The sequence below is a fragment of the Mesoplodon mirus genome (genome assembly GCF_964341445.2).
Source record: "Mesoplodon mirus genome assembly, chromosome: 6".
NCBI classification, from domain to species: Eukaryota; Metazoa; Chordata; class Mammalia; order Artiodactyla; family Ziphiidae; genus Mesoplodon; species Mesoplodon mirus.
In genome coordinates this window covers 55158809-55174590 of record NC_138982.1, presented here as the reverse complement: position 1 = coordinate 55174590, position 15782 = coordinate 55158809, and the positions used below count along the sequence as shown (strand labels likewise).

At 36.0% G+C, this 15782-nt stretch overlaps 1 protein-coding gene across 6 annotated transcripts in view; it reads left to right on the top strand.

Moving 5' to 3' along the window:
- The window catches only part of NAALADL2 (N-acetylated alpha-linked acidic dipeptidase like 2), a 1538215-nt gene that overhangs the window by 451847 nt on the left and 1070586 nt on the right, over nt 1-15782 (top strand). The window contains exon 1 of one of the 6 annotated variants that reach the window (XM_082624726.1): nt 2214-2287. The exons of the other annotated variants lie outside the window; for them this stretch is intronic. Within the exon in view, the coding sequence (XP_082480852.1) occupies nt 2245-2287 (43 nt within the window). The 5' untranslated portion in view covers nt 2214-2244. Of the gene's footprint in view, nt 1-2213; nt 2288-15782 lie in introns of those variants that run through there. 6 annotated transcript variants of the gene reach the window in all.

The following is a 15782-nucleotide window of genomic DNA, read 5'->3' as shown; positions in this document are numbered from 1 at the left end:
TAAGCTGTACATATAATACAAGGTGATAAGAGCCGTGGCTGAATGAAAAGTTCTGAGTTGTTAAGGGACCTCTGGAAGCTCATAGAAGAGACTTCAACCAAGATTGGATTGAAGAATTCCTGCATGTGAAGTAGTCAGGCAAAGGGGACATGATGAAGGCAGAAGTTTTCCAGGGAGCCATGGCCCAGGACAGAGGGAGAGCGGGAGATCGAGAGCAAGAGATAGAGAGTGAGATCGAGAGCGAGATCGGGAGCGACAGTGAGAGCGAGAGCGAGAAAGTGTGTGTTCAGGGCCCTTTATTAGTATTGAAACTGTTTCAGTATGTATATTTATGTTACTTTCTGTGAAGCTACAAAAACTTTGGAGGTTTCTGTTTATGTTTTACCTCTGCTCAAAAATAGGACTTCTCTATTCTACTTTCGTAATAACTTCCCACATGCCATAATTCAGCTGGTAGATAATCGGTGATTTATACCTGTTATTGACTAATTTTAGGTGCCTTGGGCAAGTAGGTAAATGCATTTCCAAGCTTGTCATAACGAGTGAGAATTGGTATGTGTGTTTCTCCTTTTTATGGGGAAGTCAGAATATGATGATTATAGTGTTTTATTGGCAAACATTCAATTTCAGTTTACTTTCGGTAAAGTACGAGCTTGCTATATATATTACATTATGCAATTGTGCTAGGCAAAGACTGCTTTAATCCAGAACAAACCATAACCTGGATTTTAAATCAGAGGTTTATGACATTTTGAAGATAAAATGGACCTTAATTAATAAATTGTCAGCTCAGTTTACAGATGAAGAAACTGAGACCTAGAGATGTTAATGAAAGAAAGAACTGTAAATTAACTGTGATAAGGATTTGTGTGTGTGATGTTTGTTTTTATTCTGATACTTTGAAAATAACTATTCTACTTGTTTGACATTTCTTTTGTTTACATAAATTATATAATGATTTTTTCATTAATAATCTAGCAAACATGGTGTATAGGTTACTTTTAAATTGAAAATTAAAGAACTATTAAATTAAGAGATGTTTGAACCTCAGATTTTTTTTTTAACTAGTGTGACCAAAACTAAAAGTTAAGGAATTCTAGAGGAAGGAAGTAGAGATTGTTTTTTATTCAAATGTCTTATGGGAGAGCTTAAATAAATTGACTTATTTTTGTCATCTACTTCCTCTCTTGTAAATGAATAAAGATAAATTTCTGAGTGTTGCTCATCTTTGCTAGGAATTTTTGTTGTTGTTGTTTGAGGCAGAACAGTTTAACTTAATATCACTATGTTTCTATTTAAAAAGCAATGTAAATATCAGTATCCTTCTTTAACCAGTGAGGACCTTGAGGCACTCTAAGGTTGGATAAAATCATTTCTTTAAGGTCTCTCAGTTAATAAGTAACAGCTGATGTCAGAACATAGTGACATTAGTGCTCTGGTTCCACATTCTTTCCACCCCTCAGAAGGAGAGGAGCAAGAGGAGGGAGTAAGGAGAGAAGGAAGAGGGTGTAGGAGGAAAAGAAAGAAGAGAAGGGGAGGAGAGAGGAGGAAGAATGTTGCTTGTTGTGTTTATTATTCACAGTGTTTAGCACAGTCATACATTATTGCTTTGAATCTTTATAATAATCTTCTGAAATTGATATTTTACATTTTTCCCCAATATACAGTTGAGGAAACTGAGTCTCAAAGAAGTTATATTCCTCGTTCATAGTTACACGGCTAGTACTAGAGCTACTCCAAAGCCTGTCTTTCTACCACTGCACAAAACCGATTCCCATGCTGTCACTTATTTCCCTGTATTTTTTTTTAATGGACACTGCAAACGTCACTTTAAATTTTATTTTATTTTTATAAGAGAAGCAGATTAGGAACAGTAACAAACAAACAAAACTCTGGCTCTGTGCCATGGTGTGTTGAACACTATTTGGGGGGGGGAGTGTAGAAACGTTTCTGGACTAAAGTGAAAGTTGGGAATTAAAAGTTAACATCAAAATTGAAACAAAGCCACATTTTGTGAAGTGCACACTAATAGCAGTCCATTCGATCAAAGGATGTGATCTCACTTCACAGTAAAACAGGTCCTGCAAGCCCAGGTAACTCAGGAAGCAGAATGGTAATTATTCACAGAAGAAAGCAGGTAGTATACTGTTACATTACTACAGGAGAAAGTCAGAAGGTCACAAAGCTTACAGGGTAACTGACACAACTGAAACTGCTTGGCCCCCTTTAAAAAGAAATAATAAAATGGGAGAGAATGAAGCAAATTTACCTAACACAGCTTTGCAAGGTAAGTGCCAACAGCTTCTGAAATGGTAGCAATCAGACGTGTAAGTGGTGTCGATTACAAAGTGTGTGTGTATATGTGCTTGCGCGCACGCGCACCCCCGCTGAGTTTCGAGGTGTGCTTTGAAGGTGGGAAAAGAGGCGAGGATCGTTGTTTCTGAAGAAGCAGCTGTCTCCGTTTTGCTCAACTACTCAGTCTACACAGAGACGCCAATTTGGTGGAGTAGGGAAAGCCTTATGCTTACGCCCCACTGTAATGCTGGAGAAATGGTACAACCTACTTCCAGTGCATTTTCATGTTAAACTTTTCCTAGCATTGGAAGAATATCGATTTTTGTCTCTGTGGGATTTTAATTTGTAATCAAATTTTACCATCTCTGGGGTTTACCAGCTAAGTGTCCTTGTAATTAATATAACCATTTTTTTTTAAGGTGGAAAACAAGTCTCAGAGGGCAGTATATCGTTAGGGAGAGCGGTTGGTTTTACAGGTTTTACTTCATCAGATACCTTTGTCCTTTGAAGGGACTGGCTTTGTTGACATTGGCTTGACTAGGCTTCTATGGTTAGGCTTGTTGATAGACACAAATACAAGTTCTCGTACACTTTCCACTTTTTTGAGTGAAGAAAGTTCCTTTTAAAAAAAGAAATAGAACATGGGCTGAATGCATATTTGTTGCCATGATTTCTAGTAGTCTCCTCTCTTATGAATTATTTACCACCTTTACAAGTGACATTTTGAACAAGGTATTCTTAAAAAATCTACTTGATAATGATATTTTTATTTGTTTAATTATGTTCTTGTGAAGCTACCAACAAGAAAATCCCCAAACTGCTCAGTTTTCTATTAAGTACACATAACCAAACATGTAAGTACATCTGTGAAATACAGCACACCTGAGAATAACAATAAGATGATCATGGACATGCCTGGTCATAAAAGTATATCACCCATTTTTATAGAGTTAAATAATCTTCCAGAATACCTGTTTTTTTTCTTTATTTTCTTTAATTCTTTCTCTAACTATCTTGCTTAAGAATCCCAGAATTTTATTTCTATTTTTGCAGGTTTCCTAAAAAAATTTTTTTTTGAAATACTGCATAAAATGCTGTTAAAATCATTTTTAATTTAAAGATTAATTTTAAAAGTTATTTAGTGCATTCTATTGAAAAACAAGGTAAAAGGCTCATTCAGTATAACTCTATGAAGTAATTTATTTGTATGTGTTTTATGGACAAAATGATATTATGTACGTGATTATAACATACACCTTAACTGTCTCTGCAGTATTTTTCCGTGGAAAAGTATATTGGAGGCATCTAGGTTGTTAAAGTTGCTCATATAATAATGATTTTGTATCAGATGTATATGACTGTTTGGCAGCCCCCTGAATAGCTCATCCTAGGCCTTGTGGGTTCATCCCCTGAGTCTGTGTTTGGGATTGAAATAAACTGAGGAGTAACCTGGCCTCTCCCCTCTCCCCTTATCATCCCTATTTGTGTCAGGATCAGAGGTAATATTTGCTTCTTATTTTAGAGTCCTATATTGTGTATAGATCTTCTGTTGTTTTGGGTTTTTTTTTTTCTTTTCTTTTCTTCTGGCCCTTTTATGTATGTTATGATTCTGGTAATATGTTCCACTGTGGAAGAATAACTTTCCCTTCCTCCTATCTATTGACTTTTCCAATTATTTACAGAATTAATAATTAGCATATATCAGAAAAACATGCATAAAATTTAAAACAAGAGCTATGACAAATAATTTGAGTGTCATGGTTTGAGTTAGAAAACAATGTGCCTTGGTTCATAGTTGGGGAATACTTGTGAAATCAGTTCTATCCTGGGGTATTCTCCTTTGTTCACTCTGTGAAAACTTTTCAGTAGGAATGTGTACTCTTCTGATCTTATCTGAGTTGAAATGCATCCTTGGTAGGTCTACAAATAGTTCAGATCTATCTTCTTGGAGTGTTGAAATGCTTCCCTTCCAGACATATTTGCCTTAAGATTATTAAGTGAACCTATTAATCAGTGAGAATTAATGAGAAACAAAGGTGCTTCACCTTGGTTTGAAATTATTTCTGGATTTTTTTTTTTATATATAAAGGAAAGCGGTGTGAAGATAACTTGTACCTTTATTTGTATGTGTGAAGGTAAGAGATTTTGGATAAATTTGCTTAATATCTTATAAGACAAATCAGGATATATCCTGGAGTCTTTATTTATGGATTGCTCTGACAGTATTCTGTTTTCTATGCAATACCCAGTCCTATATCTGAGCTTGAGTTTAAAAATTACCAAAGTAAATGAAAAAGACATTTTGAAATGTTGTTTAATCTTGCCTTTGACTTAACAGCATTTATAAAAGATTCTGAAGTTCTCTGAAATAATACTAATTATTGTCAGCTCTGCTTACAAATGAGTGTTCTCTAATAGAAATGACTACATTCAAATGTTTTGTACATTCAACCTATGGGTGATAGGTTTAAGAGTCTTGGCTATGAAGATAATAAGTATGTAATAAACAGAGGATTTTCATTAGAACTCCATCTTGTGCCTTGAATAATAGTTTCCTAAGGCCATGTATCTAGATTGTCTAGATTCATTGGACCATCTCTAATTACAACTTGGAGCACTAGCCATAGATGTTCAGAAATTATTCATTTTAGCACTACATCCTGTAGGTCTCTGACCCATTATTATTCCCAGGGAGCTGGTTGATTGTGCCCTGATTAGTGGAGCCCTTAAGCTATCAACATTTAATGTTTCCAATGGTATTGGGAACCTATCTTTTGCTGAATGAGAGTGAAATCTTTCCAAGGTTATCTTCAGCTTAATGTGAACAGATCTCAATTATCTTTTCAAATATAAGAAGCAAACTCTCCCTTTCAGTCTCAATGATACAGTAACTCCACAGACATTTATGTAAAAATGTCTTACATGAAGGTTCATAATATTCTCTGGATTCATAAAATAGAATTATCTTGGGTAGGAGAGAATACTAGAAAAATTTTTTTCTAATTTTTGAAAATACAAATAAAATGTACAAATCATATGACATCAGGAATAGGGGTAAGTGCTTTCTGAGCATTGTTATTTGCTGAGGAAAGAAAGCAGAATTTCCTTACATAATATCTATAAACACATGTACCACTGAGTGGCACATTGTGAGTTTGTGACAGTAGTGAAAGGACATGGCTGGGATGACAGGAGGGTGGAAACTCCCTTCTAGGCAGGGAGTTATCTGGAAAATGCCTTAGGCTAAGGCTCTCAAAAGGCTACACTTGGGCACGTAAGGGACCCTTACTTATTCTGTCTCAGGAAGGACAGGTATTTTCTGCTTCTCCCAGGGTTCTCATTAACCGGCAGGACAGACCCTAATCAGAACTAAAATAAATAAATAAATAAGAGAAAGAATCTTTCACTACCCAGCTGTGTTCCTCATCCACTGAGTCCCTCCTACCTCAGGAACTCAGCCCCATGAGCTCTTCTTTCTCTCCTCCTCTTCCTTGGTCAAAACATGTCGAAGGCCACATGCCTCTTTATAAAGAATATGATATACTAATTTATCCTCAGAATTATTTGAATAACAGGAATCTGAATTCTGTGCCAGAACAACCTTGTGAGAGGAGGTTTCTTTGAGTGGGGTCTCCCCTGGGCTACGCAACACAACCTCATCACTCAGGCTGCCTACTTATCCGCTGCTCGGATGTTTTCCAGCATCTTCTAATTAAAGCCCTTCTAACCTTAGTTCTTCTTAGTTCTCTAGATTTAGGAAACCCCTATTCTAAAGGCTACAAAAGACTAGAACTCAAGTGGAAAAGATGTTTCCAAGTACAGAAGGTTGGCTAGACCGTTTCAAATGCAAGGCCAGTTCTAGGTAGCCGTCCGCAGAGAGGAGAACTCTTCACCAACCCACTGAAGGAGAATTTGGCTGTCAAAGCTAGGGAAAAGAAATCTGTAGAATGTTAACATTTTCAAGGTAGAGAGGAGCTTAGAGGGCCTCAAGTCCAACATTTTTACTTTGTAGAGAAGCGAACAGAGATCCTTTGAAGGTACAAAAATTGCCCTTGGTTTCTCAGAAGCAGTTGCCAGAACCCAGGTCTCCACCCTAGCTGCCTAAAGCCTATAATTTGATGGAGGAATTTGACACATTATTTTCTAGGGGTATTTACTTTCCTATTTCAAGAAGGGAAATCAGGCTTGTAAATGCTTTCCATATTGACATATTTAGTTTCTACAGTCATGACCTGGAAATCATTGTCCAGTATTCAGTCTGGCTTTTATAGGACTGCTCCATCCAGGCTTGGGTTTTCTCTTGACTCCAAAGAGGTTACTTTGGCTTTTGAGACATTTACTTATCTTTCATCACAACAAGGAGGGATTGGCTTGAAATTCCATAGGCACATGCAACAGATGTTTCTCATGATACAGCCATTTTTTTTTTAAAGAAATTATACTTATTCTGTTTGGCTAGTGTACGAAAAAAAAAAAATCCAGGTGGGAACGTACCTTAGTGTCTGTGCTTCTAAGTTGCAACCCAAGGGCAGCAGTACTGCATACCCCAACCAGTTATACTGGCTTGGTGTGCGTGTTTACTTTCTATCATGGGAAAAATATCTCTGCATTCAACATCATAAACCATGCCTATGAATGCTTTCTAAAACCCCAAAGAGGACGCACCAGTTTGTGAATCTTCCTTCCCACCCAATAGAACTTTAATAGTATTTTCAATTAAGAGAAGTGCACAGAGGTCTTGTGTAACCTATCTGTTTTCCAGGAGAAAGCTTTCACCAGCTCTGAGTGAGAGCCTGGTATACTTGAAAACCTGAGGCACTTTGGAAATGAAATTTAGATATTGAGGTAACAGGACATTTTGGAGTTGACATTTCCAGAAGTTCTGCTGGAGAGGTCTTATAATCTAAGGACAAAATCAAGCATAATTGGAACAAGTAAAATTGCAGAGAATGTCAAGGCATGAAATCCCAAGTGAGTCTGACTGAAGTGTGTAGGTAAAAGAGCATGAGAAGATAGATTGGGGACTTTTCCCAAGTACAAGGCAAATAACCCTTGCAGCAGGCAAACAAGATTAGGAGATGAACTCTGAAATCAGATATAAGAAATAGTTAAGGAAATCAACATAACTGTGCCAAGAAGCTCCTTTTATCTTGTCTTTCTAAATGGAAATAGGATATTTACCTTTTTAGAAATAAAAGAGCAAGCAACATATTTGAATGGAACATGTGGTAAAGGCACTTAATAACATGGAACTCTGTTAAAACCTGCTGTTGGGGGAAAAACCAATGCTTAAACACTGAAATTTAGAGTTTGTTCCTAGACTTCAAAATGATCTGAAGGGCAAAGTTTAGTCCCCTTGATTTAAATGATATTTTATGGCACTGAAATTGTTTTAAAGGGAAACATTTTAAGTTTTGATTAAAGTTACTATAAAACCTTGAAGAAAAGGTGATGCATATCTACAGGCTGACTTGATTGTTTAAACATTATTATTAATAATGCAATTAAAATGTGTTCCATATATTTAAAAGGTTGGAGCTGTCTTTGAATCTGCTTCCTTTTTCTTAAAGAAATGAAACAAAGGGTACAGTAATAATCTGATGACTATACATGTATAAACACCATGTAATTATTACATTGTATGCCTATTCTCTAGATTTTGGAAAGAGTTGAAAAAAATTTAGCTAATCGAGTAGGACAGTAAGCAAACGTTCTTTGTATCATACGTTTTGGGGGGGAGGATTATTAACCAAGCATGTACTTATTATTGGAGAGTGTTCCACTTGATACATAGGTGAGGGAAAAATGAGCTGCTGACAAGATTGCAAGTAAAATGTGATTAGGATGAAAACACATAAAAGGGCATTGAGCTTCAGTTGATCCTTTGAGCTTCTAAACTCTCTTCAGGAAAAGTATAGCTACATAGTTTTATTTAACAGGGCTATTTTGTTGCTCTATTGATAGATATGTTTAACCATCTCCACAGTTGAACACTTTGGAAGGCAAACTTATAAATGCCATTATAATTTATATTGAAATACAATTCACCTGTCCTCTTTAAACCTCTGATCAATGTAATGCAAGTTGTACATTGTGTACTAAAAAACTGAGTGTGACTTAGAGGATAGGTGTAAAATCTTATCTACTAAAAGAGCCCCAAAGAGAATTGTTTTGAAAAGTCAACTACTGAATGTAATGCAATTCATATAAACATGAAAAAGATGCGCATGGATACCTATTAAACAACACAATCATCCTTGCCATGTGACTTCAGTTCTTGGTGAATGATTCATTTCAAGAATTGATTAAACCTTTGAAACCATTCCATCTTAGTGATTCTTTTGTTTTCTCAAAAATGAGTTCCTTTGTAAATACGGCATGAGAAGCATAGAGGATTGAAGCGTCACTGTGCTTTATTTTCCTCTTTGTTTATGGACCTTTAATGCAATCACAGACAAGTCCCATCTTCTTTTAAACTATTGATAAAGCTTGAACAAATTTTCATCATATCCACATTTCTTGGTGGCAGTTTTCAGAGATGGAGAACTACACTTTGCCACAAAAGGGGGAAGTTGCTTCCATTCTTGTCAATTCTTGGTATTGTTGTAACCACAGACACATATCCAGGAAGTTATAGAGAAATCTAGGAATTTATAGACAGTTTCATAGAGGAGGTATGATGTGAACTGACTCTGGACAGAATAAGTGGCAGAAAGAAGAAAGTCTTTCCTGGCAAAATGAACAGCAGAGACACAGCGTAGAAATTGTATCTGCCCATGCATTTACTTGCTTTATTTTCTACTCTTATTGAAAACAAAGGATTTTCCAAAAATTACTATAGTAGAGCCTTGAACAACATGGGTTTGAACTGCACAGGTATACTCATATGTGGATTTCTTTCACTTAATACATACTACAGTACTACACAATCCGAAATTGGAACTGGGTGTGGAACCACAATCTGGAGGGCTGGAGGGCCCCCTGTAAGGTTGTCTGTGGATTTTCAACTTCATGGGGGGTGGGGGAGTTGATGCTCCTAACCCCTGAGTTGTTCAAAGGTCACTGTACTTTGAAATAGGATACAAATAAATAAACCTAATAAAAAATAAGGTTAAAATAATATAAGTTAAATTTTATATGTAAAATGTATGCCAAAATATTCTAAACAGCTACCAAACAAGTCACAAATTTGCTTTCAAGCTTCCTAGCAGTGAAAAGAAAGTAAGAAATTGGTCTTAAGATTAATGGTGTTCAAACCATATAAAAATGTGGCAGTTATTCAGAAGAGGCATAGATTTCTTGGTTAGACATGGTGATAGAGTCAACATAATTTCTATAGATGACAGGAGACAGGCCAAATTAGAAGAAAGGTTTTTATTAGGCAACACTGAAACATAAAGGTAAAAGAATTATAGAGATAAAGAAAATAGTATTATTTAACTCATCTCAGAATCTTGACATGGATGATTTTCTTTGATCCCCTTAAGCTGCTGCACTGTCCTATCAGATGTTTGTCAGAAAAAAAAATGCAGAAAAAAATTCAAACGTATAATAAGTCTGAAAATAAAAAGACAGAAAAAGAAAACAAAAGAATATTTAAGAAATATAGACTTTATAAAAACTAAGTTTACATGATTTAAATATTCACACTTAAAATTTCAGAATATAAAAAAATAGGTCATTTTGAAAGTTAGGCTGCTATATATATATTATAAGCATATGGTATTATGCAAGTATCTCTCCTGGAGTGGATTTTATGTGGGTGTTGTGTGTTCATGTTGGTTAATGAAGGGTTTAGTACAGTCACTGTGACAGGTTTGGTGGTGGGGCTGTGGGTGGTAGGTGGGTCAGGGATAGAGAGTAATAATAAAGAAGAGCACATTGGTATTGATAATATTCATGTTGCATTGTAAATCTACTTTAAATACTTTAATCTGTAAACTTCAGGTACAATGAGGTAGTAACGTCGCATTAAGTTTTTATTTTCCATACAGGTAAGTAGTAATTTGGGGGAAAAAATAGCAGAAAAATTAATGAGAAAATAGTAATGGTTTTTCATTCTTTTGTTTTGTTTTATTTTTAAACATCTTTATTGTAGTATAATTGCTTTACAATGGTGTGTTAGTTTCTGCTTTATAACAAAGTGAATCAGTTATACATATACATATGTCCCCATATTTCTTGATCTTGCATCTCCCTCCCTCCCACCATCCCTATCCCACCCCTCTAGGTGGTCACAAAGCACCGAGCTGCTCTCCCTATCCTAGGCAGCTGCTTCCCGCTACCTATCTATTTCACGTTTGGTAGTGTATATATGTCCATGCCACTCTCTCACTTTGTCCCAACTTACCCTTCCCCCTCCCCATATCCTCAGGTACATGCTCTAGTAGGTCTGTGTCTTTATTCCCATCTTGCCCCTGGGCTCTTCCTGACCATTGTTTTTTTTTTTTTTTTTTTTTCTTTTTAGATTCCATATATATGTGTTAGCATATGGTATTTGTTTTTCTCTTTCTGACTTACTTCACTCTTTATGACAGACTCTAGGTACATCCACCTCACTACAAATAACTCAATTTCATTTCCTTTTATGGCTGAGTAATATTCCATTGTATATATGTGCCACATCTTCTTTATCCATTCATCTGTTGATGGACACTTAGGTTGCATCCATCTCCTGGCTATTGTAAATAGAGCTGCAATGAACATTGTGGTACCTGACTCTTTTTGAATTATGGTTTTCTCAGGGTATATGCCCAGTAGTGGGATCGCTGGGTCACATGGTAGTTCTATTTTTATTTTTTTAAGGAACCTCCATACTGTTCTCCATAGTGGCTGCATCAATTTACATTCCCACCAGCAGTGCAAGAGGGTGTCTTTTCTCCACACCCTCTCCAGCATTTATACTTTGTAGATATTTTGATGATGACCATTCTGACTGGTGTGAGATGATATCTCTTTGTAGTTTTAATTTGCATTTCTCTAATGAGTAATGATGTTGAGCATTATTTCATGTGTTTGTTGGCAATCTGTATATCTTCTTTGGAAAAATGTTTATTTAGGTCTTCTCCCCATTTTTGGATTGGGTTGTTTGTTTCTTTGATACTGAGCTGCATGAGCTGCTTGTAAATTTTGGAGATTAATCCTTTGTCAGTTGCTTCATTTGCAAATATTTTCTCCCATTCTGAGGGTTGTCTTCTCATCTTGCTTATGGTTTCCTTTGCTGTGTAAAAGCTTTTAAGTTTCATTAGGTCCCATTTGTTTATTTTTGTTTTTATTTCCATTTCTCTAGGAGGTGGGTCAAAAAGGATCTTGCTGTGATTTTCTGCCAATGTTTTCCTCTAAGAGTTTTAGAGTGTCTGGCCTTACATTTAGGTCTTAAATCCATTTTGAGTTTATTTTTGTGTATGGTGTTAGGGAGTGTTCTAATTTCATACTTTTACTTGTACCTGTCCAGTTTTCCCAGCACCACTTATTGAAGAGACTGTCTTTTCTCCACTGTATATTCTTGCCTCCTTTATCAAAGATAAGGTGACCATATGTGTGTGGGTTTATCTCTGGGCTTTCTGTCCTGTTCCATTGATCTATATTTCTGTTTTTGTGCCAGTACCATACAGCCTTGATTACTGTAGCTTTGTAGTATAGTCAGAAGTCAAGGAGCCTGACTCCTCCAGTTCCCTTTTTCTTTCTCAAGATTACTTTGGCTATTCGGGCTCTTTTGCATTTCCACACAAATTGTGTAATTTTTTGTTCTAATTCTGTAAAAAATGCCAATGGTAGTTTGATAGGGATTGCATTGAATCTTTAGCTTGCTTTGGGGAGTAGAGTCATTTTCACAATGTTGATTCTTCCAATCCAAGAACGTGGTATATCTCTCCATCTATTTGTATCATCTTTAATTTCTTTCATCAGTGTCTTATAATTTTCTGCATACAGGTCTTTTGTCTCCTTAGGTAGGTTTATTCCTAGATATTTTATTCTTTTTGTTGCAATGGTAAATGGGAGTGTTTTCTTAATTTCACTTTCAGATTTTGCATCATTAATGTATAGGAATGCCAGAGATTTCTGTGCATTAATTTTGTATCCTGATACTTTACCAAATGCATTGATTAGCTCTAGTAGTTTTCTGGTAGCATCTTTAGGATTCTTTATATCTAGTATCATGTCATCTGCAAACAGTGACAGCTTTACTTCTTCTTTTCCAATTTGGATTCCTTTTATTTCTTTTGCTTCTGTGATTGCTGTGGCTAAAACTTGCAAAACTATGTTGAATAATAGTGGTGAGAATGAGCAACCTTGTCTTGTTCCCGATCTTAGTGGAAATGGTTTCAGTTTTTCACAATTAAGGATGATGTTGGCTGTGGGTTTGTCATACATAGCCTTTAATATGTTGAGGAAAGTTCCCTCTATGCCTACTTTCTGCAGGGTTTTTATCATAAATTGGTGTTGAATTTTGTCAAAAGCTTTCTCTGCATATATTGAGATGATCATATGGTTTTTCTCCTTCAATTTGTTAATATGGTGTATCACATTGATTGATTTGCATATATTGAAGAATCCTTACATTCCTGGGATAAACCCCACTTGATCATGGTGTATGATCCTTTTAATGTGCTGTTGGATTCTCTTTGCTAGTATTTTGTTGAGGATTTTTGCATCTATGTTCATCAGTAATATTGGCCTGTAGTTGTCTTTCTTTGTGACATCCTTGTCTGTTTCTGTATCAGGGTGATGGTGGCATCGTAGAAAGTGTTTGGGAGTGTTCCTCCCTCTGCTATATTTTGGAAGAGTTTGAGAAGGATAGGTGTTAGCTGTTCTCTAAATGTTTGATAGAATTCTCCTGTGAAGCCATCTGGTCCTGGGCTTTTGTTTGTGGAAGATTTTTAATCACAGTTTCAATTTCAGTGCTTGTGATTGGTCTGTTCATATTTTTTATTTCTTCCTGCTTCAGTCTCAGAAGGTTGTGCATTTCTAAGAATTTGTCCATTTCTTCCAGGTTGTCCATTTTATTGTTATATAGTTGCTTGTAGTAATCTCTCATGATCCTTTGTATTTCTGCAGTGTCAGTTGTTACTTCTCCTTTTTCATTTCTAATTCTATTGATTTGAGTCTTCTCCCTTTTTTTCCTGATGAGTCTGGCTAATGGTTTGTCTATTTTGTTTATCTTCTCAAGGAACCATGTTTTAGTTTTATTGATCTTTGCTATCATTTCCTTCATTTCTTTTTCATTTATTTCTGATCTGATCTTTATGTTTTCTTTCCTTCTGCTAACTTTGGGGTTTTTTTGTTCTTCTTCCTATAATTGCTTTAAGTTTAAGGTTAGGTCATTCCTTTGAGATAATTCTTGTTTCTTAAGGTAGGATTGTATTGCTATAAACCTCCCTCTTAGAACTGCTTTTGCTGCATCCCATAGGTTTTGAGTCATCGTGTTTTCATTATCATTTGCTTTTAGGTATTTTTTGATTTCCTCTTTGATTTCTTCAGTGATCTCTAGGTTATTAAGTAGTGTGTTGTTAGCCTCCATGTGTTTGTATTTCTTACAGAGTTTTTCCTGTAACTGATATCTAGTCTCATAGTGTTGTGGTCAGAAAAGATACTTGATATGATTATAATTTTTTTTAATTTATGAAGGCTTGATTTGTGATGCAACATATGATCTATGCTGGAGAATGTTCCATGAGCACTTGAGAAGAATATGTATTCTGTTGTTTTTGGATGGAATGTCCTATAAATATCAATTAGGTCCATCTTGCTTAAGGTACCATTTAAAGTTGGTGTTTCCTTATTTATTTTCATTTTGGATGATCTGTCCATTGGTGAAAGTGGGGTGGTAAAGTCCCCTACTATGATGGTGTTACTGTCGATTTCCCCTTTTATGGCTGTTGGTATTTTGCCTTATGTACTGCGGTGCTCCTATGTTGGGTGCATAAATATTTACAATTGTTATACCTTCTTCTTGGATTGATCCCTTGATCATTATATAGTATGTAGTGTCCTTCTTTGTCTCTTGTAATAGTCTTTGTTTTAAAGTCCATTTTTTCTGATATGAGAATTGCTACTCCAGCTTTCTTTTGATTTCCATTTGCATGGAATAACTTTTTCCATCCCCTCACTTTCAGTCTGTATGTGTCCCTAGGTCTGAGGTGGGTCTCTTGTAGACAGCGTATATACGGGTCTTATTTTTGTATCCATTCATCCAGTCTGTGTCATTTCGTTGGAGCATTTAATACATTTACATTTAAGGTAATTATCAATATGTATGTTCCTATTCCCATTTTCTTAATTGTTTTGGGTTTGCTATTGTAGGTCTTTTCCTTGTCTTGTGTTTCTTGCCTAGAGAAGTTCCTTTAGCATTTGTTGTAAAGCTGGTTTGGTGGTGCTGAACTCTCTTAGCTTTTGCTTGTCTGTAAAGGTTTTATTTTCTCCGTCAAATCTGAATGAGATCCTTGTCTGGTAGAGCAATCTTGGTTGTAGGTTTTTCTCCTTTATCACTTTAAATATGTCCTGCCACTCCCTCCTGGCTTGCAGAGTTTCTGCTGAAAGATCAGCTGTTAACCTTATGGGGGTTCCCTTGTGTGTTGTTTGTTGTTTTTCCCTTGCTGCTTTTGATATTTGTTCTTTGTATTTAATTTTTAATAGTTTGATTAATATGTGTCTTGGCATGTTTCTTCTTGGATTTATCCGGTATGGGACCCTCTGTGCTTCCTGGACTTGATTAACTATTTCCTTTCCCATATTGGAGAAGTTTTCAAGTATAATCTCTTCAAATATTTTCTGAGTCCCTTTCTTTTTCTCTTCTTCTTCTGGAGCCCCTATGATTTGAATGTTGATGTGTTTAATGTTGTCCCAGAGGTCTCTGAGACTGTCCTCAAATCTTTTCATTTTTTCTTCTTTATTCTTCTCTGCAGTAGTTATTTCCACTATTTTATCTTTCTGGTCACTTATCCGTTCTTCTGTCTCAGTTATTCTGCTATTGATCCCTTCTAGAGAATTTTTAATTTCATTTTTTTGTGTGTTATTCATCACTGTTTGTTTGCCCTTTAGTTCTTCTAGGTTAAATGTTGCTTGTATTTTCTCCTTTCTATTTCCAAGATTTTGGATCATCTTTACTATCATTATTCTGAATTCATTTTCAGGTAGACTGACCATTTCCTCTTCATTTGTTATGTCTGGTGGGTTTTTGCCATACTCTTTCATCTGCTGAGTGTTTCTCTGCCTTCTTATTTTGTTTAACTTACTGTGTGTGGGGTCTCCCTTTCACAGGGTGCTTGTTCGTAGTTCCCATTTTTTTGGGTGCCCGTCTCCAGTCGCTAAGGTTGGTTCAGAGGGTTGTGTAGTCTTCCTGGTGGAGGGGACTAGTGCCTGCATTCTGGTGGATGAGACTGGATCTTGTCTTTTTGGTGGGCTGGTACAACTCTGGTGGTGGGTTTTGGGCTTTCTGTGGCCTTATGATTTTAGGCAGCCTCTCTGCTAATGATTGGGGTTGTGTT